The sequence below is a fragment of the Oncorhynchus nerka genome, linkage group LG14, assembly GCF_034236695.1.
Source record: "Oncorhynchus nerka isolate Pitt River linkage group LG14, Oner_Uvic_2.0, whole genome shotgun sequence".
Classification (NCBI taxonomy): Eukaryota; Metazoa; Chordata; class Actinopteri; order Salmoniformes; family Salmonidae; genus Oncorhynchus; species Oncorhynchus nerka.
Window position 1 is genome coordinate 49,394,868 of NC_088409.1, and position 25,387 is coordinate 49,420,254.

General features: G+C 43.3%; 2 protein-coding genes across 3 annotated transcripts in view; both read right to left on the reverse strand.

Moving 5' to 3' along the window:
- Nucleotides 1–15,714, reverse strand: part of LOC115141380 (R-spondin-2-like) — an 83,685-nt gene extending 67,971 nt beyond the window's left edge. The window contains exons 1-2 of one of the 2 annotated variants that reach the window (XM_029680179.2): nt 15,206–15,714; nt 14,619–14,798 (exon numbers count right to left, since the gene is read on the reverse strand). In XM_029680179.2, coding sequence (XP_029536039.1) covers nt 14,619–14,718 — 100 coding nt within the window. In that variant the 5' untranslated portion in view covers nt 14,719–14,798; nt 15,206–15,714. Of the gene's footprint in view, nt 1–14,618; nt 14,836–15,205 lie in introns of those variants that run through there. The other variant, XM_065000144.1, reaches the window with a different exon arrangement.
- A 2,463-nt stretch (nt 15,715–18,177) lies between these two features.
- The window catches only part of LOC115141381 (eukaryotic translation initiation factor 3 subunit E), a 43,363-nt gene continuing 36,153 nt past the window's right edge, over nt 18,178–25,387 (reverse strand). The window contains exons 11-13 of the mRNA XM_029680180.2: nt 20,122–20,224; nt 19,465–19,599; nt 18,178–18,382 (exon numbers count right to left, since the gene is read on the reverse strand). Of these exons, the coding sequence (XP_029536040.1) occupies nt 18,347–18,382; nt 19,465–19,599; nt 20,122–20,224 (274 nt within the window). The 3' untranslated portion in view covers nt 18,178–18,346. The remainder of the gene's footprint in view (nt 18,383–19,464; nt 19,600–20,121; nt 20,225–25,387) is intronic.

The following is a 25,387-nucleotide window of genomic DNA, read 5'->3' on the forward strand; positions in this document are numbered from 1 at the left end:
CCAGTGCTAATACATGAGCCAACTAGACAAGATGATCATGAGCAGCATTCACCTCAACATCGCTAACATTTCTACAGCCTAATTGTAGCCTAACCAACATTCAAATGTGGATTTATCAAGACGAGTCTCCACGCTTGTCTCAAAAAAAAGCGTGATACGGTGCTGAAATAGTGAACACACGCTGGCGGGTAGGCTGTTGCTTCAAATGTATTCTAACAATTGGATGACTTTCATCCTGAGTTTCAGTCAGCAAAAATTTGATGACTTAAATTGCATTAGCCTACTTTATTCCAATATTTCCGTTATTTAGTGGAACAGTAATTCTTTATGGATACATGCTGTTGTGGTTAAGAAAACACTGCATGCGGTGGGCTATGAGAAAAGATGGGTGAAGTGACATGCCTCGCAAAGTTTAAAACTGGCAGGAGAATGGTAGTAACTGGCGCTGCCTAGCAAACATTAAGAGCGTAGTGCGTGTCAATGCCGCCTCAGCATTACGGCTACATTTCATACCGTAGGCAGAACTTTACTACAATCATGACTAGGTCGGTTGGCGGAAAATAAAAGTAGAGGCTTTATTGCTGGCAATACCTTTCACATATAAAGAAAATTGAGCAAAAAACTTGGTGGGATGCTAAAGTTGGAGGAAAAACATATTGGTTTGAAAGGTGTATAAGACTGTATTAGAGAGCATTTCCGATAGAAGTAATGAAATCGGATGGCAAAGTACAGAAACATTTTTAAACACTGCACTTCTTGGGGCAGTATGGTATGTGCAATAGGTGTTCAAATCAGGATAGTGAACCATATGTCTAATTCACATGGATGGTTGGGGGCCACAAACAATAGGAACTAATCATGAGGGGCCGCAGTGGCTAGCGGGTCTGCATTCCCACACATGCAGTCATGCCTTTTGAGGGCCCTAAGTGAAAAAAATGTTGCTTGGAATTTGAAATATTTGCAGTTTTACAGCTAATTTCCAGCAATTTATCACATTTTGCCATAGTTTGGAGAGAAATGTTTGCAGCTTTGAATATGATATCTGAGTGAGAGTGACTAACAAAACCAATGGGGACCACTCGGTCAGTAATTCGACCATGATTACTACAAGTTTAGATAGCTGGCTAGACTAACTTATCAATCTTTTTTGTTGTTATTGCTGACAGGTGAGTGACTGTCAGTGACTGACATGACAAGAACAAAACTGCTGATGCTCGACCAAATTTAGAAATTGCACCTTGTGTATTCTACTATTCTAACTCAACAGTAAGTTGTGACCCGGGCCGAGTTCCTAAAAAAAAGAACAAACAAAACGTGTTAGATAGGATAAATAATGCGATACGTGTGAATTAGGGGGTGGCTTCCATCCAAAGACATGGGTGGCATGTAAGACCTTAGTGTCTTATTACAATGAAGTCAACGGCCTAGAGTAGAATAAGTCCCTACCTGGCAGGTGTCAACATGCCACACTAATTACCATTACAAATTAACAACAAATTGTTTTTTTATGCAAGAGCCGCTGCTATTACCCAAGCCCCCGAGGCACTGGTTGTGCTAAGGAGTTATGATAACTCAAACCACAGGAGTCTCTTCTCTTTTCTAAACAATCCTGCCTGATGGAATTCCTAGCCCTGTTGTGGTAGGGTTACCATACATCCTTAGAAAACTATACTCTTAAAAATAAGGGTTCCCAAACGGTTCTTCTGCTGTCCCTATAGGAGAACCCTTTATGGTTCCATTTAGAACCCTTTTTGTTTCCATATTTTCTTTGAGTTTCAAGTGGATAGACCATGTAAACCCTCTGTAAGGGATCTACATGGAATAGAGTTGCAAAGGGGGGGTATACTACTGGAAGCTTTGTAAGTTTACCAGTAAACTACTAGAATTTTGGTATCTTTCAAGATCTACCACAAGACATCTAATGGCCCTTTTGAGTACTTCAGATTATCACAGGTGTCTGTAATAATCTCTGTCCCTGTGTGGCCTTATCACATGTTAAACATATGAAATAAGATCATTTTAAAATAAAAAATATATAATGACAAAGCTGAAAAAGCATTATACTAAATACAAACCATCAATTTAGTGAATACCATTGATGTTAAATATGAGGGTTTCAGCATGAAATATTCTTTATATTCTTTTTAATTATTTGACTATGTCAATATGTATTTTTTGTCAATGTTTAGGTATCAAACTGGTGAATTCAATATTTGGAAGATTTGGAAGAGTTAATGCTTTTTTAAATTCATTTGTCTATTTTCTCTTGAACCATATGGTCTATCTATTAGAAACTCATGGAAAATATGGACATAGATATAATAAATAAATGTTGTATATGAATACATTTTTATAAATTACCAAAGTTACTCAAGATTGCCATACATTTTCTGTTAATTACTCAAGTTTCCTTTATCTTACCGGTAGGTTTGCAACCCTAACCTGGAACCAAAAAGGGTTCTGCAAAGGGTTCTCCTTTGGGGACAGCCAAAGAACCCTTTTAGGTTCCAGATACACTCTTAGAAAAAAGGTACTAATCTTCTCTACATACTTTCTCTACATCCTTAAAAGCTGATGGGTTTTTAGGTATAATCCTTCCCCTGACTCTTACATTGAAATTGTGTTAGTTGTTTTCAACCAGACACGGCTTACTAAAACCATACACATACTGTACAGTGTGTGCGTGTGCGCATGTACAAACGACTGTGCTGTAACGATGATATCCAGCCCTAAATTGTCCTTTACACTTTGCTACTGTCCCTTACCCCATCATGGCCGTGCCATCTCGAAACCCATTAGTATGTAAACTACATGTGACCCCTGCCTACTTACACCTATTAGTTAGGGCTTCTGTCTGTGAAAGTAGTTTACACAGTGTGCTCATGAGACATGGCTGCCGTTCCAAAAAAATCTGATTGAGTTAAGGAGAAGTCAGCCAAGATGTAATACAAATAGCTGTAAGAAAAAGACAGGAATTTGAAAAATGTGAAATCAGTTTTTTCTTTTTTTTCTCCTTTCACATTTTCTTCACCAATCTTCCCTATCGCAGTTTTGCTCCACTGTCTGGTCCCTAAACCAAGTTAGCAAAAAATGAATGGAGTCGAGAATGCATAAAAGTACCACAACAAAGCATACTCAGTAACCAAACAAGCTGGAAATGTGAGGTAGCCACACGCGACATTAAAATCTTAACGCGGCTTGTAAATTTCCCTAGATTACACTTAAACATGGTTTATTTCTCCTTCTATCTCTCCATCTCTGTCTGTTCTGTGTGTCCTGGCTGTGTGGCATAAAGCCAGAGCAAAGCACACAAATGAACATGGACTTTGAGTCAACACAGACAACAACAAGACAAGCAACAACAATGACCACAACCACACACTGACCAAAACCCAACCATGCAGTAAGCTATATTACAGACAGTCTTATGTCTGGGCCCATGTGGAATGACTCGGGATGCATTCCATCTCTGACAAGGTCTGAGGGAGAGGAGAACGGTTGTTCGGATGCCTTCCACCCAGCAGAATGCATCAGACGCCCCAAGTACACAGGATTAGGAACCATGGTTTTAACTAGCTCTGCCTTCACTGTATTTGGGTCTTGCCAGGATAATCATCCAGAGAAAGTAACTTAGTGCATCTAAATGGGACATTTCATATTCAGCACTTGGTGAGAATATATCACTGTTCACTCTCTATCTACAACTTTGTAACTACATACTGTATATACTGCCAGTGTCACCAATGTGGTTTGTGCATGGCTAAAGTGCTCTGTTCACTTCTGTTAGAGCAGAATGACGGTGCTGTGTTGACAGTCCTTTTCAGTATGGGACTGTAAACTGTCAACATTGTAAATAGAAGCAACATAGTGAGCCTAATTAGATGATTGATGAGGCATCTCATTGGTTCGTCTCGACAATCTCTCTCTCTCTCTCTAAACTCAGCATCAGGGCCCTGTAATGACTACCAGCACTTGGCCCCAGCCAGAGACCTAATCCTAGATCCAACCTAGTGCACAGATCCTTAATAAATACAAATACAGCCCCGGTTCCAGCCCCAGCTGAGTAGTCCCAGCCCCAAACAGCACAAGTCCAATATCCCAGCCTAAGCTTCAACCCAAGTCATGCCCCTGTCCATGTCCTATAGCTCTAGCTTCAAATCCAAGCCCTGCCCTACCCCCAGCCTCAGTCCAGCCCTATCCCCAGCCCAGCCCCAGTCAAGCAGCAGGTCCAGCCCCAGCCAAACCACAGGTCTGTCCCCAGTCAAGCCGTAGGTCCAGCCCCAGTCAAGCCACAGGTCTGTCCCAGCCCAGCCCCAGTCAAGCAGCAGGTCCAGCCCCTGTCAAGCCGTAGGTCCAGCCCCAGTTAAGCCATAGGTCCAGCCCCAGTTAAGCCATAGGTCCAGCCCCAGTCAAGCTGTAGGTCCAGCCCCAGTCAAGCCGTAGGTCCAGCCCCAGCCCAGCCCCAGTTAAGCAGTAAGTCCAGCCCCAGTCAAGCCGCAGGTCCAGCCCCAGCCCTACCCCCAGCCTCAGTCAAGCCGCAGGTCCAGCCCTACCCCCAGCACAGCCTCAGTCAAGCCGCAGGTCCAGCCCCAGCCCTACCCCCAGCCTAGCCTCAGTCAAGCCTTAGGTCCAGCCCCAGCCTCAGTCAAGCCTTAGGTCCAGCCCCAGCCCTACCCCCAGCTGCATTCATCAATCCAGCAGCCTCACACAGTGGGTGGGTTCAGGAGCACCACCATCACCATCACCTCCAGTACAGTACATCCATGTCCGGCGGATTCCTAAATTACAGGCAAGTTCCAAGCAGTGAGACGGTTTATTGCATCTGACCAGCTCACTTCCTCCCCATACCAAAGGCATTGCATGCTGGGCCTTATTTTGATGTGGCGTGTAAGCATAATTAGGAGGTCCAATAAAAGCAGAGATGAGGGAAAAAGGAGGCATGTCCATCTGTTGAGTCTTAATAAAGGGTGGGGAGGGGGTAGAGAGAGCCCTGCTCTGCTCTCTGGATCACACAGCTCCACCATGCCTCCCTGTCTGTTGTAGCAGCCATTAGAGCAGGCGTGGATGTAAATAATCTGCAGAGCCAAAGACCAACCCCACACGCTTGTCTGCCTGCCTCTGTATTTGTCAGGGGGGGCTCCTGATCTCAAGTTACCAGGGCCTTGCAGAGATCGATCCAAAGTAGGTACTAGTCTGCAGGCACACGGAGACAAACACACACAGACATGGCAAACAAGAGTCAGATATGTGGCTCACTGCAGTAGTACAACACTGGACCATCCCTATTCCCTCCCTGCCTTTGTGTCGCTGGCTATGTCCCTAGGAGTGGTGATGTTAATCACCTGCAGCCCAACGGCTGCTAAACTGCTGGCCAATCAAGTTCCAGCTTTTAACCTCTTAACATATGCCCTCATTTTTTATAGTGATCCCCATACATCAAATCAAAATGTTAGTCACGTGCCGAATACAACAGTGAAATGCTTACTTACGAGCCCCTGACCAACAATGCAGTTTAAAAAATAAGCGATTAGAAACGTAACAAGTAATTAAAGCGCAGCAGTAAAATAACAACAGCGAGTCTATATACAGGGGGGTACTGGTACAGAGTCAATGTGTGGGGGCACCGGTTGTTGAGGTAATATGTACATGTAGGTAGAGTTGTTAAAGTGACTGTGCAAAGATGATAACAACAAAGAGAGTAGCAGCGGCGTAAAAGAGGGGGGCAAAGCAAATAGTCTGGGTATCCATTTTATTAGATGTTCAGGAGTGTGGGATATAAGCTGTTTAGAATCCTCTTGGACCTAGACTTGGCGCTTCGGTACCGCTTGCCGCGCGGTAGCAGAGTGAATAGTCTATGACTGGGGTGGCTGGAGTCTATGACAATTATAAAATACTTATAGTATTACTTAAGAGTCACACCAATTATGACCATATTATCAATACACTGTTCTGAGTAAATGCTGAGTAAATGTTTGAGTGTTGTTCTTCACATGAGTATAGTGAGAGGTTAGTTGACGAGGGCCTCCCTCTGTCTCCGGTCCTCTCACCTACCTCCGAAGCCCTCGCATGACTCACTTTTGTGTTTAAATGCTTATTTTTTGTTGTTTTATTCGCACCACTTAGAAACGATCCCCACATGATGACTTTTATGGCCCAATAAACTCAAGCGTATCGAACCAAACTGGCTGGCCATATTTAGTAGCTTTATAGGAAAACGTATTAAGGTGTAATTGCTGTAGGCAGGCGTGCTATTGTGAGAATAACATAGGTGAGGGTTGCAAAATTTCCCCTCGCACTCGAAAGGGACACTGGACCTTTTGTCTCCAGCTCTGGAGTTTCCAATCACCACTGGGAAATATGGAGTGTATTATAAGATTCATATAATAAGTCCATTTTACTTGACATTTCCGAAAATGAACTTTCACAGTGTGGTCAAATGTAGCCTGAAAGAAAAACATCTGTTTGGCATTTAGTGTTGCCAACATATGGGATCCTCTGATGACAATGATTGAGGGTGGATGAGAAGATCTTGTGTATTTCCCAGAGGAAAAAAACAGGGACCAAATCTACACACAATGGCTGTTTCTCTGCAGTGACCTGATAAATGGAAACGTGTAGAAGTGTATAAAACCAGCCTTCCCTCTGTGTGAAATGGATCTTCCTCAGTCTTCGCTCAGACACGAAACAGCGCACAAAAAAAAGAAGAGAGAAAGTGGAAAAACCTAAGCCCTCTAGTTCGCAAAACTTACTACACCGCCATCGAAATCAGAAAGCTACGTGTCGGTGCCCATTTAAATGAATTAGGGCTAATTGAGTTTATAGGGTGAAGGGGGCTAGGCAGAGGGTGAATAGGCAGAGGGTGAATAGGCAATGTTTTTTTTGTGGTGAGAGAAAATGAAGACAAAACAGAAACAGATAACCCACAGCTTGTCACGTGGGTCCTGAGGAATCTCTCTGAGCCTGACTACAAGTTCATGACACCTGTGTTGTTTTTTCCTCTGGGGGAATTCCACCAGTGTAGCATGGCATCGGTCCACTGAGGACTGAGGACCCTTTCACCGGCTTCATTTGATACGGCTGTGAATGAGACCTAGTAGGTCTGCTACACTACAGACAGGATGGACATGCTTGGGTTAGTGGGTCCCACCAGACTGACCTCGCCGCAAAAGTTACTGAATTTATTTGTCAATGCTGAAAACTTGAATTACCTGCCATGATTTTCCACAAAATTGGCACTGTCCAAACACAAAAACACACCTGCATAAACACTTGCATGCATGCACACACACACACATTAACTGCTTGGCTGATGGGTCCTGGGAAGAGAAAGGGAACACGGTTCCTCTTAGACGCTGCAGCCGGAGCTCAGGTCAAGACGAGCAGTAATCCCTCTCAGGTGATGCTGCTCACATTCAGCCACATCCAGCTGATCTGCTTAAATATGTTCTCTCCCATCCCTCCACCCCCTCTCATCTTTAAAAAACCCTCAGCAAGGAGCAGCATTTAGGAGGATGGGGGTTACCGCTATTCCACACCACGAACCCCGGATTGCTTTTCAGCGTTTCTGTAAAGTGATCGTTCCATGTGCCACTTTGCGCGGAGACACGCCGGTGCACAACGTACAGGGCTCCTTCATAACCAGCCAGGAGAAACGCACTGCTGCTGTGGAATAAAAAAGTCACACAGTGCTCCTGGCTTAGGAGAGAGCGTGCACACAAACAGGATACAGGGCGCCCATCCCGTGGATTAGAGTGGCATTATGTGAAAAGGCCTTGTTAAAAGACATGCCGTCTGCGGGCCCCTTTTTCACTTTTTCCAAAGACAGAGTGGCAAAGCTGCTTTAAGAGTGGCCTCGTGGAGTCGGTTTAAAATGGCTTCATGTCCACCAAACAATAAGAGGGTAAATTCTGCTTTCATCCAAAGGGATTTACAGTCATGCTATTTGTATCCATTTCTCTCACAGAAAATACAGAGAATTAGCAAGTGCGGTCTGAGTGCTTTCAGGGCGGCAGGTAGTCTAGCGGTTAAGAGTGTTGAGCCAGTACCCGGCTAGGTGAAAAATCAGCTGATGTGCCCTTGAGCAAGTCACTTAGCCCTAATTGCTCCTTTAAGTAGCTTTGAATGAGTGTCTGCTAAATTACTCAAATGTAAATGTAAGGCATATCCTTCTAAGTAGGGTTGCACATTTTGGGGAATTTTCAGAGGTGGAAACTTTCCGTGGGAATTAACGAGAATATGGGAATTAACGGAAATATATGCAAATGAATATTAATAGCATTTAAATGTAGATGTTTTTTGCATTGGATATATTTACCATATCATATGGCGACAGAAACATAAACCTTTTACCTTATCATAAATAGACATAACTGCAAACAATTAAATCCTTCCAATTTAAAAAACTATTTAGTTACGAATTGAACTTTAATTAAATGAGTTGACTCTTCACATGGGATGATTTCACTGAACAACAAAAGAAAGGGTATATCGAATGATCCCCAATGATCCATTGCATCTCCCAAAACCATTTTCAACATGTCATCAGACTCTGAGGCCTCATCTACACTGTCACTTTTCAACCTTGTTGAGGATGTCTCGTTGTCAGGCTCAAAAGCCTAAAATTTTCCCAGATGGCCACCAATTTTTCAACTGTTGTATTGGTCAGCCTGTTGCGTGCTTTGTTGTGTGTGTTCCCAAACAAGGACCAGTTGCGCTCTGAGGTGGCTGACGTTGGTGGGATTTGGAGGATGATGGAGGTAACATGGGAAAGAGCCTCAGATCCATAAAGTCAATTCCACCAGGTGGCTGATGAGAATTTCGGGAATATTTTCCATGGGAAGTTAATCCCTGGAATTTGGGGATTTTGCTTAAATTCATCAAAAGAAGTTTGCTTATAATAGTGAACCTTTAATGTGGGCAATTCTAGGTCTTGTGGCATATTTTGGTTAAACTATCCCTAATTTAATGGAATTGCAACCCTCTGCATGCACATCACATGTGCAGTGCACTCTTCCATCACATGTACAGCTGATTCTCAAGATCTTGCACACCAATGAGATGCTATTGAGCCCACACAACTACACTGTCTGAGCAAAGGACTACCTGCTTTCTGGTAAGTTTTGATTACAATAATGGGTGGGGTGAATATATTTTATGACATACATAATTGTTTTGTTAAATAGTAAATAGTAGCCTACAGCAAAGTGTGTTTTAAATCATTTATAATTTAACAATTTCTGCTAGTTAGCTACCATGTGGATTTTTAGCTTGCTTGAGCCTGCTAACTGAGGAGTGTTAATTCACCTGTTTCCATACATGTTTCATTTTAAAACATTTATCTTACAAAGGAGTTGTTTAATGTAACTGCTTAACTATGTATATGTACATGGAATTGTATTATTATTTTATTTTTTCTCATTTAATCTTTACAGGAAAATGCCACGGGCACTATCTGATGTGTGGAGATAGTTCACTGCAGCTAACGTAGAAGGAAAAGCTGTGTACATTTGCAAATACTATGCCAAATCATGTGACGAATGCAACAAAGATGCAGAATCATCTGGCCAAGTGCTTAAACTTCCCTCAGCGCTCACAACAAGCAACCTCTGACAAAAGTCCCTCTACTTCTATTCGAGGTGAAAATGATGAATCAGACACCTTATCGATAGCAACAGCTCATGGTTCTCCTGTAATCAGATGTTTTTTTGACTCAATGGAGGAACGTAGTCAAAGAAATGCTGATGACTGTCTTGCTCAAGCTGTGTATGCAACTGGTTCACATCTGATGCTCACAGGCAATGTGTATTGGAAGAGATTTCTGAATGTTCTTCGCCCAGCATACACCCCTCCAACCAGACATGCTTTATCTATTCATTTGCTGGATACAGAGTTCAAGTGAAGGTCAAGCAAATCATAGAGAAAGCAGACTGTATTGCAATCATCTCTGATGGGTGGTCAAATGTTCGTGGACAAGGAATAATTAACTACATCATCTTCACCCCTCAACCAGTATTCTATAAGAGCACAGACACAAGGGACAACAGACATACCAGTCTCTACATTGCAGATGAGCTGCAGGCAGTCATCAATGACCTTGGACCACAGAAGGTATTTGCACTGGTGACAGACAATGCTGCGAACATGAAGGCTGCTTGGTCTAAAGTGGAGGATTCCTACCTTCACATCACGGACAGCATGGCACTGAAAACAATGCATAGACTCTACAAGAGAGCCAAGGAAATTGTTAGGTATGTGAAGGGTCATCAAGTTTCAGCAGCAATCTACCTCACCAAGCAAAGTGAGAAGAATAACAGCCTCACATTGAAGCTGACCAGCAACACCCGTTGGGGTGGTGTTGTCATCATGTTTGACAGTCTCCTGGAAATGGCCATATCACAGTCAAGAGGATCTCCTATCAAGAGGATCCTACTGGATTATATATTTTGGGAGAGTGGTAAGCAGCCTGAATCTCCTGAAACCTATAGCAGTAGCCATTGCACGGATTGAGGGAGACAATGCCATCCTGTCTGATGTTCAGACTCCGCTTGCAGATGTAAGAGAAGAAATCCGTACTGCCCTGCCCACTTCACTGTTGCTCCAAGCAGAGGAAACTGCAGTTATGAAATACATCAAAAAGTGTGAAGACTTCTGCCTGAAGCCCATACACACTACAGCGTACACGTTGGACCCCAAGTATGTTGGCAAGAGCATCCTGTCTGGTGCAGAGATCAACGAGGCCTATAATGTGATATAATTGCCGTGTCTTGCCACCTTGGCCTGGATGAGGGCAAGGTTCTTGGCAGTCTGGCGAAGTACACCTCCAAGCAAGGGCTTTGGGATGGAGATGCAATATGGCAGTAGTGCCAGCATATCTCATCAGCCACCTGGTGGAAGGGACTTTGTGGATCTGAGGCTCTTTCCCCTGTTGCCTCCATCATCCTCCAAATCCCACCAATATCAGCCGCCTCAGAGCGCAACTGGTCCTTGTTTGGGAACACACACACACCAAAGCACGCAACAGGCTGACCAATACAACAGTTGAAAAATTGGTGGCAATCTGGAAAAATGTTAGGCTTTTTAAGCCTGACAATGAGCCATCGTCAACAAGGTTGAAAAGTGACAGTGTAGATGAGGCCTCAGAGTCTGATGTTCAAGAGGTGGACATTGAGGAGGTCCAGGGAGAAGACATGGAAGCCTGAGAGGAAGACAACCAAAGCTTTAGTTTCTAGACTATCATTTTACAGATGTATGTTGAAAGTGTTTTTGGGAGATGCGATGGATCATTCAATATTATCTTTATTTTGTTGTTCAGTGAAATCATCCCATGTGAAGAGTCAACTCATTTAATTCAAGTTCAATTCATAACTACATTTTTTTTTTTTACATTTCTATTGGAAATATTTAATCATTTGCCATTATGTCTACTTATGATAAGGTAAAAGGTTAATGTTTCTGTCTCCATATGATATGGTAAATATATCCAATGTAAAAAACATCTACATTTAAATGGTATTAATATTAATTTGCATATCTTTCCGTTAATTCCCATATATTCCCGTTAATTCCCACGGAAAGTTTCCAACTCTGAATATTCCCCAAAATGTGCAACCCTAGTGCTGTACAGTCTTTCACTACTATAGCCATTTCCTAGTAGTGGATTTACAAACTCCCCTGACCCATGGTGCATCTCTTCCTCCAGGCAACATTGGTACTTGAGTCTGTTTTTATGTAGTCAGCAGGTGGCATCATTAGCCAGAGAATAAAAATGAAAACCAATATCCTTGAGTGTAGCAATGATATCATAGGAGGCCTCATTGGCATGAGTTCCCCTTTTTTAGTGGGCGGGGTGGGGGAGTAAGGAGGTGTAAATCATTGGTTTAATATGAAGAGAAACAACAATAACTACAGTGGAACAGGGGATTGAGTCATGTAGTAGAGTATAGGAGTTGCTTGCAAGACATGATCAAACCATTTACACCACAGATTCCCTTCATTTAGCCTTAGCCTGACTCGCTTACAGTTTGCCTTTGAACACAGACTGTTGCCGACGAGAACTGCCCTGCTTTTCACTCTTGCATTCCCATACACTTCCCTAGCTAATCCAATCATATACTCTTATGTCAACGGCAAAGGCTCTACTTATTTCAGCCAATTTATTTGAATTTATTTCAGCCTGAAAGGTAAAGACATTTGTTCCTCTACACACAGGATATTTTTCTTTACCCATAAAATATATATGCCTGGGGAGCTTAACGTGACCAATTCCATATTCAGTTTTTAAAATGTGTCTGGGACAGAACATTCCAGACTGATTTGGAAACCTCACTATGTTACTGCTGCTTGCCAGACATACTGTATGTAGAGCTGTCATAGTGAACCTCGAGGGCAAGGCACAAATATTCAGCCCTCTCAGAGCACATTGAACAGTGATCTCTCTCTCACATGCTTCTCTCAATAACCATAATAAATAAAGGAAGGAAGTGAAAACCTAAAGCTTTGCTGCCTGCCAGTGTGTGCTAAATGTCGCTTTTGGCCTCAGTTGGGCCATTCCATTCCAAAACAACAGGAACCAATCCTCCACCTCCCGCCAAAGAACTATCTGTACAAAACCCATACATTGCTGAGGGCTGGAGCATCCAGTTTGAGATGTTCAGAGAGTTTACGGGAATGTGTGTACAGCTCAGCCTAATCCCACCCTCAGGGTCAAATGTATAAATTAACCTTTTGCTCTCACCTCCAGCCACCACCCCCTCACTCCCTCTCTCGCGCACACACACACACACGGGTTATACCTCTCTAGCCTGCTAGCCAAAAGCATTTCAACCACTTCTATCAACAACAAACACAGAAACACAAACAAACACACACACACACCTATGCCATTATCAATTTGCCTCTCTCCCTATAAGCATCTCAAACTTAAACCAGTTCCACTCCGTGCCAAAAAGTTTGATCCCATTAAGAACATTATATTATGGAGCATCTGAGATCACCAATCCTAGGAGAAACATAGAGGAGCAGAGAAAAGTGTGTGTGCCAGTACCCTACAGTGATTGCTTGATTATTTGCAGATGGGCAGTGGAAGGCTTGCAGGCAGGAGTGGAGGTTCCCCCTGGCATGCCTTGCATATGATTCAATGTGTGATTGCCTTACAATTTACAACCCCCCAAAAACATGCATTGAGACGAGGACCATCCTACTGTACTCCACACCACACCGTATTGACCTAACATGTTCAGTTTAGGGTATTTGTGCTATAACCAGGGGTCAGTAAGAAACAGCACACACACTTCAGATTAAGCAGTGTTCCCACTCTCCCTTGCCACCACTGGAGTAAGGACCTTGCTTATGCCACAGATCCAAGGGGGGGGCTGCTAACAGCAGGCACACTGATGTCACAGTCTGCTCATTCATTCCACCTTGCTGTTTTTACCAATGGGCTAAATCCCCAGAGGCGATTGTTATGCGTGTACCAACTGTTCAAAGATAACTCTGCGGTTATGAGATCAATTAAATCCAGCTTAGGAGGTTGGAGAGGACGAATTCATGACAGGGGAAGGGGGTTCCGCATCTATTCATTAAAACTCCCACAATACGCCCCCCTAAGCCGCTGCGCTCGACAATAGATAGACAGAGCCGCACTGCCATCTTTTCACCGTCTAGTCGCTGTAGCCTACTAAGCAGTACCACATTTAATTAAAGACACAGACCTCTCTTTGTTGGAACGGACAGTCGGACAGGTAAAAGCACAGAGAGCCCGAAGCAATGTGGGGTAGCCTAGGCTATTTGACCAAACGACTCACCAACCGCAACTATGTAAGAAACGCGAAGCAGATAACAATATCACAAATCTTATCAGGCATACTTGGGTTGGCAGCAAACAATGACCGTTATGTGTCCAAAACGCACATTTTGCGCATTTGCCAAAATGTCCCCAAAACATAACTTCAAGAATGACCTGTAATCTAGTAATACAACTAACTATGTCTTTGAGTGGTGAAGTCTAGCCAATTTGTTACAATTTAGTAAAATATTTTCCACGTTGAACTCATGAAGTCGCGAACAGTTGCCTTGTAAAATATACCCACAGTCTGGGCAGACTCGGCTACTGGTTTACACCGCTGTGGCACTATTCGTTTTGGCGGGATGGATATATTAGGTGGCTCGAATCAATTTTTTCACTGCGCTTTTAATCTTATAGTGGCAGTTGGTTGATAATACCAGAGTGCATAAAACTCATCCAGGAGCTCACGAACGCACTTACCAGAAATGCATCACCTCAATCAAATACCCTAGCCCTAGTCTACAGGATGCTGGACGGTCACTGTATCCTGATCAATACACTGCGCTCAGGGCGATGATAGTGTCAACGTGTAGGTGACGTGTTATGTCTGAATAAATTGACAAGGTAATTATCTAATCAATAAGAAGAACCGGATATACAATGGCAACAAATGTTGATTCAACTCTTGGTCTCAAAATGTTTCATATTAGCTTTTCGACCATGTCTATTTTTATTTGTATAATGTTGCTGGCTCAGAAACTATCCAAAACTTCTCGCTCTCAACTGTCACATTGGCAAGGATGATATATGCATATATAGACGATTTTTCACTTACCTCTTTTGTTCCTCCTCCAGCGATTTGACTGCGTTTGACAGTTGCTGTACTCCATACAGTGCAACACGATTAAAGCCAATGAGAAAAGTCGAAACTGCATCTGGACGGCTGGTGTTCCGACTCGAATAAGAAGTGCCAGTGGTGTTTGGGATGAATTATCTGGTTCGTGTCCTCCAGTTTCTTGAATGATTCCAATTTGTCACACATTAAACGAGCAGCGACAACATAATATCTCACCACTGAATAATATCATTTTATGAAGTTTATGAAGTTCACCCTTCATTCACAAGTGTCCCTTTGAGTGCTGTAAAAATAAAGATATGGGTTATTGTGATAACAAATGTGACAATATCAACATCTATCCAAACACGGGAAGAATACTTGATCTATGGAGTTTAGGAGGCTAAGCCTATTGTATTTAAATACACTGCAATAATGAAAAAAAAATCTGCCCCACGTGTTAATTTATTCTCCATTCTCGACAAAAGAGCCTGGTATGAATCTAACGCTTCTCAAACAAGCAATAACCTTCCAATATAATGAGCGCAAGAAGCTGCGTTTAACAATGAACACAACATGAAACATACCTGCATATGTGACAGTCTAAATCCACTTCAGAAAGCCACAGTGGATTTGGAGCATACAGCATCACCTCTTGTATGAAAAGTTAGTCTAAAGAGAACAGAGGTCCGAGTGATCTCCCTGAGATGCACGCGAGTTTTATTCCGATAATACCTGCTTCCCCGGTGAAAGCGTGTCCTTCTTCACTTCAACAAACTTGTCTACACCATTCAGACGTCTCGTTTTACCTTGGGGTTTAAAGCAAAGGATACAAAGCCAGTAGATTCTCCTCTAGATTGTCTGCATCTGCGCTTCGAGCGGAGGTGAAGTGGTAGGTTACTACTGGTCCTGATGCTTGGGTTGCTTTCTCATATAGCTGCTCCTGTCACGTGGATATCTCTAGATCTGTGGGGCTGCTCAGAATTAGAAGCCCCTTGACCAGAGTGAAGTATTTTTTCTTATTATTTTAGATAATGAAGATGACACATGCTATTTAGCTGCCTAGGTCCTCTCACACAACACCGAGGCTCCCTCCGGGTCCTAGTGCAGGAATCAAATAAACGCAGCCGTTTTGATTCTCGTGTGAAATGAGGCACAACACGTGACGTTTGAGTGGGGTATTGTTGTAAGCTATCATCACCCCTAGTTTGGAAGTTGAATGACCTATAGGCACTCTCTCAAATTCCAAATGAAACTTTGTTTTTTTTCTTTGTGGTTTGGAAACAGTTTGTTTGGTCGTTCAATTATGAACCATTGACTAATGAGAAGTGGTCTTGCTCAAAATGGGCCTATCACCGACATGTGTGCACCCTTTCTATCACATTTAACACCAACAGGAAACGTCTTCTTAACGATATATCTTGTCGGGAGTAGTACCTGCATGGTTAAACTGTTATTTCCACCATATGACAAATATGTCTATTCATGTCTCAAAAAGCTAGTGAATTGCAGTGCAAGTTATTCTCATTTTAGGATTTCAAAGAAACCATAGCTGTATGGCTTTCGCGGATGTATTTAATAGTCTAATTTGAATGGATACATTGGGAAGACAATGATCATCATCAATGTTTTACCTTAATCGTCGTTGCCGTCATTTGCTCCCAAGAAACAAGAATGCATGAACTTCAAAAGCTGCAAAGGCCTTACTCTGGGAGAATGTCATGTGATTGGACATCTATTTGCTCCACTAATGAATGTGATATAAAGTTAAAGTTACTAACGGTTTAACAATCTACCTAATCAATTGACACAAAACTAAAAACAACAAACCATTAGCCACTTGCATCACCTCAAAATACCTGAGGATAGGATAGGCCTACTACCTGTCCTGAAAAAAAACAACTAAAAATCTCAGATTAGGCCTTACTTCAGATTTCCTGATACCCACAAGGTCCAGTGTTCACCTCCTGTTCTGGTAGAAATAGGATGCAAATGCTGTTCCCCCGTTGGACCACTAGGTGTGGCACTTAATCTTTTATTTATTCTAGGAAATTAGTTTGTCAGGTGCTTATCAGGACAACTGTCTGCCACCAAATGGGAAGCAATATCATACTCAAAATAAAGTGTTTTATGAAATGACCGAGGCCCAGGGGTTACAGATTGGTGTAAAGCATTTGCTACACCCCATACCTAGTCCTTGTATAGAAAGCACACGTCTAAACCTTGGATGTTTTCTTCTGAAAAGCCAGAGGTCAATTCAGTCTGACCAGTCAACAAGAAAATTAACAGTAAGGACCGTAAAGAAAATTGCAATGAATGTTATAAATCACTACCAAAGGCTTTGTAGTGAAAACCATTAATGCTTTGTATTTACCAATACCCTGCTCGAGATATAACATTCAAACACAGCACGATTAAAAATTATGTATTGTAGACAATGGAGGGAGGAGCTGTGTCATATAGGAATATCAACCCACAGACAAAACCAGACCTTCCATGACATTTACCATTGTTACACATTGTCACGCTGGTTTTATACAAGACACAGGAGAAAAGGAGAGTGTTCTAACCTCAAGCAATAACACAATGCGCGTTTTCCATTTCATCAGAGGATCCGCTTGCAAACCTTTTGTGGGATGAAAACCTCAGACAATATGTAAAAACAAAATCGTGGAAGTTTCCCAGCCAAAACCAATAGTGAACTTCTGCCTGTTTATTACTTATTCTCGTGCAGTGACAGACATTGTGGTCAAAGGGTTGTTTGCGGCAAGTCTGGTATTGGTCTGGACATCCGACTAAAACAACACAGGAGAGTGCACTGGTAAGGTGAACAATAATTAAGGGCTAGGATAACTTATTTTCATGATGAGTCATGGCGAAGGACCGGTAAACCAATCACTTTATCCTCCCCGCTGGCCTGGTCCAAGGTGACGTCAGTGTTTGAATCGTCTGGCTCCGAGCCCCGAGTGCCATGGAAGCACCTCTTCCTTTCTCTCCAGAGATGCAGCAGCCTATGGAAGTTTCAGTCTACCGAAGGACCACCAGTCACACAAAAGTAGTCACCTACCTGAAAACATCTCCCTGTCGAAAACAAGGTAAGGTTGAGGTAAAGGGAAAGAAAGTTACATGAGAACACAGAAGCTGAAGGAAGAGTTGGTGAGAGCAGGAGGTGAGGAGCGCTAGAGGCACATTAAACTGATTCGTCTGGCTAATGGAGGTTTACGAGTCCCTCATGTCCTCGGAGGGAAAGATGACTGGCAGAGAATATGACCACTATTAACTGTACATCACCTCTGTCTGCCCCCTCCTCCCACTTCCCCTGCTGTGTGACTGCCATGGTGAACTGGGCCACTAAAACACCATAAAACCCAATAGACTAAACAGTCATTCATCATTACAGCGCATACATGAGCCGTATCACCCAAAACAGTATTAACTGTCCCACTCAGTGACTTAATGTGCACATTAAAACTTCCAAGTATTACCAATGCAAAGTCAGACCACTTAGGCCTCAACCGCCATCTGTAATGTCCAGAAATAAAGCAATCATTGGTGGAAATGGTTTTTGCACGTCTGTTTTATTGAATCACTGATGACTTGAACCAAGAAAGAAAAAAGAAAAAAACTCTGCTCCTTGAGGGACAAGCAGAAGAAAAAAAACAGGATGTTGTTGCTGGATGGGAATGCTGTGTAGAAACAGGAATAAAAATATTCTCGGTGGTGTCTTGCTAAAAGCCAGTCTCTTGACCTGCCCAGTTGGGTGTCTAGGGGGAAAAAGTTAGAGAAAGGGGAGGAGAGGTTAGACTACCAGTTGACAGACATACATTATTTTGTTTGAGATTTAATGAATTCTGTGTCCACATTACAAATAAATTATGTGACGAATTAGAAACATAGAAATCCCCATGAGTGTATGTAGTTGTACACTTGAAGTGGACTTAAAATGGAATGCAACAGCCCATCCAGACGGCAGGCAGTAAATGTATTAGAAGTGATTTGTAGCCCTGAGGATGTAATGACACTTGTTTGCGGTCTCTTGTCTAACTACAGAAATCACTTAATGAGGGCCTCTGCTTTTACTGAACAGAGTTATAGCAGCTCTCTTACTGCAGATATTCAAACAATAGGGAGGTGGTAACTAAACACATCAAAAGATACCTACTCAGAACTGGACATTTAAAGCACACTAGTTGGACCAGTCGTGATTAGATAGTTATTATAAATATAATCTGAGGGTCGGGGAGGTGGTGGACTGACTCGTTTAAAAAAGGTTAAGAATCTGTTTGACTGTGGTTTTCAAGGAGCACTGCTGGCGTGGGGAGAGGATTGGGCTCAGGGATGTGCGCGATCAATGAAGATTGCCTTCGTGGAATAGTCTTACATACCATTCATACACATTCAAGATCAAAACAGACTGAAATTTGGACCCCAAGCCAAACATCTGTGGGGACCTGTACTAAGTGGAGGGAACTCCGTAGTCTGAGTAATGTTCAGTGAGGCTAGTGTGAGAATCAACCTTATTTGCACAGAGGTAGCTGAGTCACAGCCCTGTTTTACAGCGGTGTTGACATCTACCTTGTCATTAGGCCTATGAAGATCAAAGGGATGATGAAAGTGCCCGCTAGCTCCGTTAAACTGCTCTTACTGGCTGATTTCGTGTCAAGTGGAACGTTTTGTTGAAGATGGTTCGTCGACATTCTTCTAGCCCCGTTCTCTGAGCTGATCATTTCAAGAGGGCTTTGAACTCTGTCACCCACGTAAGAGACACAGTCAGCTGGAAAAGGGAATAGGTAGTCTAGTCTTTGACAAGGGATGGGAGGGTGGGTAGTGGTGACAACTCGCTTACCTCGTTCCTGCTGGCATGGGCCATCTTCTTCTCAATGTTCATGGCCAGCATCTGGCTCCTGAAGGACAGGCTCTTTGTCTTCTCAATCACCTGCTGGTACGGCGACACAGCGTTGTTCCCCATCACCACATGACCCTGGATAAGAACAGGACAGGGCGAGGGGCGCACAGTTAGGCCTAAACACACAGCGGGGAGAGCCAATCACATCTGGTCTCAGACACCGTACCATTAACCGCCAGCCTCTCGGGATACATTTATGTAAATCTCAGTACACATCAAGGTAATTCTGTCATTCCAGACTGAGTGGCTAGGGTATGATTTGATGATTACAGAGAACTCTGCGCCGTGACGGGTATGCCAAAACATGCAAAACCCAATGTGGAGGAAAACAAGGACATAAAAAGGTTAAGGTATTGTGGTTGCTTACTTCATACTGTGTTGATTTCCCTCCTATTATGATAATGGCAGACAAATCCCATGCCTTGGTATTCTCGTCTAAAATCATTCTACAGTTATGCACTTATACTGCATCTTGAGGTACACAGCAGAATAAGCTCCCCGATTAGGAAGGGGTTTCAAAAAAATAAACTTAACTAATCAATTGCGTGGGAGCCGAGGTCATTGATTGACGAGGAAGACGCAGGGTGTCAGTCTTACCAGTTTGGAGTCTATCTTGGCATCCAGCCTGGCATTGCGGATAAGGTTGACAATCCATCTCTCCGCCTCCTCGGGGGTCATGTTCAGCTTGTCTGCCAGCATGCTAAGGAAGAGCAGAGGAGAAACCGGGTTTTTAGAAGCCGAGTGGAACAATACACGTGTTCGCCGATTAAATAGGTGGTAGACGTTTAGTTGCTAATTGTTTAAAGAAAAGTTAATATACACACATACGACGTCACATTAATCAATTGGGGCGTGGAAAGGTGTACCCCTCTGTCCAATGACGCCATTTCTGGGCAATATTTGTCCCTTTAGGGGAACCTTTTTGTGCCCAGGGGCAAAAGTTCAGTACAGCCTCTAATGTAATGAAGCAGACCGTAGAAAAGACCACTCATCCACTCAAGGAAAAAAAGCCAAGATTAACAGTGTACAAAACATGCTCTTTCCAGACTGATCATGTAAATCCAGGTGAACGCTATGATCTATAATTGCAGTCACTTGTAAATCCACTTCAAATCAGTGTAGATTAAGGGGAGGCGGCATGTTTGGAGTCAACATGGGCCAGCATCCCTGTGGAACACTTGCCACCTTGTAGAGTCCATGCCCCGATGAATTGAGGCTGTTCTGGGGGTAAAAAGGGGGTACAACTGTATATTAGGAAGGTGTTCCTAATGTTTTGTACACTCTGTGTATGACAATCCTTTTCAGTGGATGTCTGATGCCATACCTCCACATTTGCTACACTACTCAATATGATGAATGGGCTGCATTAGGACCGTAACAAAGCTAACAGGACAACGCTAATACAATACTAAGTCATACACATTCTTAGGCTAAAAGGCATATAAAGTAAAATATAATGACATGTCAAAGCAACGGGATCAGGGGAACATAGCAAATGGTCTTACGTGAACTAGAAAAGAGGATGTAATGACTCCCCAGGCTAACTCAATTAGGAGTCCGTTGGAATCCCGGGTTTCTCTCCCCCAGTCACTTTACTCTGATGTTCTCTCCTGGACACACACACTTACATTCTCCCCACCTGGCCCAGAGCCTGCCATGACAGAGCGGGACCTGCTACTGTCCCCCAAATGAAAGCCAGGTTGCTGCCGGGGTGCTCTTTGATAGAGCGGTGGGACATGGATGTGTCACCGAGAGAGAGAGGTGGGGGGGCGCCTGGCGCTCTTTGAACCAAAGCCTCTTCCAGTGCAGCTGGCCTCCCTTGCGGCTTTGAAAATAACTAAACCCCCTTGATACTACCACCACCACCACCACCTAGACCCACTCTTTCCCACCCTCCACGTTTCCTGCTGGTCCCCCATTTCATATTAGGGGCCTATAAATATACCCATTTCTTCCACCACAAGTTGTACAGCTAGTTCATTCTCATCCCACAACCTTTGAATGAACCTCATCAATACGCTCGTTTAACAACAGATACTAGTGTGCGAGAGACCGTGAGTACTGTATGAAAAGTGCACCCCACTAAATATAATTTCATGCTCCATTAATCAAGTTCCTTCTCCCCCACGGAGGAGATCGGAGAGACAGACCGGTGAGTAAGCCAGATCCTCGCTGCCCCAAACCACCTCTCACGCTATGGGTTCAGACCCAGTCCACAATAGTCGCCAATACCAGCAGGCCCGTTTCAACTGTCACTTCCCAAATGCTGACTTCTTTAAGACTTTCTCCCTCTTAAATTCCCATTTGGAAATAACCTCATTTGGGATAATGTTTGCCTTACCTCAAGGCCTGACAGCAAAAACACATTCTCGCCACTCTGACCCAGCTTGGCATCTTTTTTGAAAAACGTAGCAAAACCACGTACAGAGGGGGTTGAAATTACATCAATGTCTGAAAGGGGCATAAAAAAAACCACAACAAATAATAAACAGCATTACCTCAGCATAAAGAGGCACTGCCTCGGGGCATTCCAAGTAACAAGAGCGTGATGATCCATCACCACTTTCACCACAGCAGTGTTGAAGGAGGTGGGATACCAGAAGAGAAAAACACCAGTTAAGCATTGATTAACGCTGAATCCCCACGGGCTGGAGGGGCACGATCAACCTGTCACTCACACCCAAATAACTAAATCACACACCCACCCCAATGCCTCGGCCGGACAGACGATTACGGCAAAATGATGTGGAAAACGAAATTGCACTTATGGCTCATTATGAAGGACCTAGCAAGCAGGAAAACTGTCAGTTGTCCACTCACGTGAGTTTAGGTTGTGATGGCTAACATGTGTCTGCCATTCAGGAGTGACAAACACTAAGGAGAGACAGGCCGCGCCAGTCGGGGCAAAAAGACTCTGGTGTAGGTCTATAACAAATGTTCATGAAGTGTAAACTCTGCATTGATTGATAATTACAGCATTTCACAGCAAAAGCCAATTCATTTAACAGACAATCTGTGTTTAACAAAGTCTAACAGTAGTAGGCGTTATCCAACTTTTAATTCCCTCATTGAAGACTGTACATAACAGTCAGTCAAGAAACAGGGTAGGTGGACAAACTGCGTCTACACCCTAGTCCTGACACTCGCCACAATTTAATTAAATGATCTGTTTCAAAATGTAACCCCAGAGATTTGCGATTGCCGCAGAGGGGTACGAATAGAGTGTTTGTTTGGCACTTCCATCAAGTGGAGGGCACATGTCAGTCAAACCAGACTCAGATCCGAGATCAAGACAAACATGATCCTGTTTCCTCACAGGGAGTTCACCTCGGCCCTAACTCCCTGCAGAATGTGATCTCCCCAGCATACCACAGTAACACGCAGTGCCCCGGGTCTTAACTTTTATCTTAACCTGGAGCTCCAGAAGATGGGGAAGGGGATATGAATGGAAGAAGGGGGGGGGCAGACCTAAACTCAACTATAGACATATCCCTTGGCCCTTAAGCCAACTAGACAGCCTACTTGACTGGTTTTGTTTTACACAGCCATAGCCCTGTTCCTGGGGGGGGAGGGGGTCTCGCTTTCATTTCAACCTCTTACTCACTCTGGCTTCTCAGCGTTCAATTTCAGGCTGGGGCGACGGAAATACTCCTGTGAGTCTCTCAACCACCCTCACACTCGGGGAGAGGTTAGGCATGGGGGGGGGGGGGGGATAACTGTATTATAGAGGGAAAACTCCCATAGAAGTGCCCCCCTTCTTAAAGTGGCTGGGGGGGGAATAACTGTGTTAGAGAGGGAAAACTCCCATAGAAGTGCCCCCCTTCTTAAAGTGGCTGGGCTCAGACGAATGCATTGTTAAACACTACCATATGATAGCATTAAGTAAATCCAAGCCATTTGGAACGACCCCCGCTTTCAGCTTGTTGGGGTAAAATACATTTTTCGGGAAAACGACCGTGTGGTCTTTCTAATGACTCAATTGTGAAGTGGAAAGATCTTCCATTTTACATCCAAGTCCACAACAATACTACTCCAACTATCAGAGAACTTAAGTGTTAGGAAAACATTTTGAGTGATGGGAAAAGACGTCCACTACCTTTCCATGTGCCACATTTCAATGTCAGCTGACAGACTGTCTTATGTACGTACTGACAAAGTCACTGGACAGTGTACCAATTGGGGTCAATGAAATACGACTGGCTATCAACATTCAAAGGAAGTCAAATATGGTAATATTAAGTTTGTGACTTCAAAAAATGAAAACCAAATTGTAAAAACATACCCAAGTCTAGACAAAAGGATATGTGGATGCAATTACGGAGCATAAGATCAAATCGTGGGGTCACATTTTCACTGCCTCCTTTTTTACATGAGCCTTTCTGCATAAACTAACTAAATTACCCGCACTTCTGGTCTACTTTTGTCCCATGCCATGGGCAAAAAAAGCAAGCTAAATATCTGTGAAACCTTCATAGCCAACAGCTGTAAAAATGTCTCATTAAAAACAGGCATCAGATTCACTTGAGTCCATGCTTGGATGCAGAGAGCTTCTGGGTAGCCGACTAATGACATGGAATTTGAGCGTTTGTCAAAAATAAACTACGTGTTCTGTCCATTGTCATCGCAACGATTTTAAATAAACACGGAAATCCCTGACACTGCCGATCGCCGCTGTGTTTGCACCTCAACTCAGCTTGTTACCTCAGCTAACAAAGACCTACAAACACAGGAGAGAAAAAATTGGAAAAGTCACAATTCAACTTCCTACTGTTACCACTAACCTTTGTGGTCTTTAACAAGTAAATATATCCAATTGCAGCAAGTCTGCCAAAAAATAAAAAAAAGAGCCGGGACTCCTAATCAATTCCAGACAATCTGGAGATTGACAGAGCCCTATCGTGTTCCATGGTTCAACCTTGACTACAGACCCCCACAGCTCCATATAACAGGCAGTGCAATAATTTCTGTCAAAAGTTACAATTCATTCACCCTTTCCATTCAATGTCCATTACAGCAAATTCCAAATATTCCATTCAAAGTTTGAGTCTAACCATTTTTGCCTTAGTAGTTACTATATCTTTCTAAACGCATTTCCATAAGCACAAATGTCCAGTGTAGACTAAAAGCATAGAGGTAAAAAATAAAAAAGTATCAGACTAGAGTGCACCTAATCTGCATTCGTTATTTTCTAGAATTGATGCACAAGGAGGTAGCCAAATCCTTAATTGTGGACCATTATCTTTACTCCCTAATGCTCACCATAATTAGCATTGACTAAATGTATTGTTTTGAGGACTATCCAAGGCAAATGTATTATACTGGATGTGACAAGGCTTAGGAAGCGAGTGAAAAGAAGCACTTCAGAACCCTCTGAACACCAGCCGCCCTGACCCAGCAAGACTCAGAAGTGGAGCTAAGCGGTTCCTCTCCATCAGCAGCTGGCAAAATCTGAAGCCATCAAGAACCTGACCTCTCCCTGAGAGAAACTTGTCCCTGGTTTGGTCTCTCACTCAGGTGGTCTTTAAAGTTTAGTGAGCAGAACAACCAGGACGCAGTTAATTGCCTAATACATAAAATATATATGTGGAGATGAGTATTTGACTGGGGAAGGGGGCAATAAACACTTCTGTGGGGGGCATTCCTGTAATCACTCCACATATCCACCCCACCCTCTTCCTGCAGTTGGTCTGCTTAGCAAGCTCATTGGCTGGTGATGACCTTCCTGTGTAAGTCTTTAGCTAGTCTAAGCTGACCACTGCAGTGCAATGTGCACATCTTAGCATTTGGACAGTGATGGCGAATAACGGTCTAGCAAAGACTGATCTCTTGCAATGTTCACCATACTTAAGTCCTGCAGCACCTT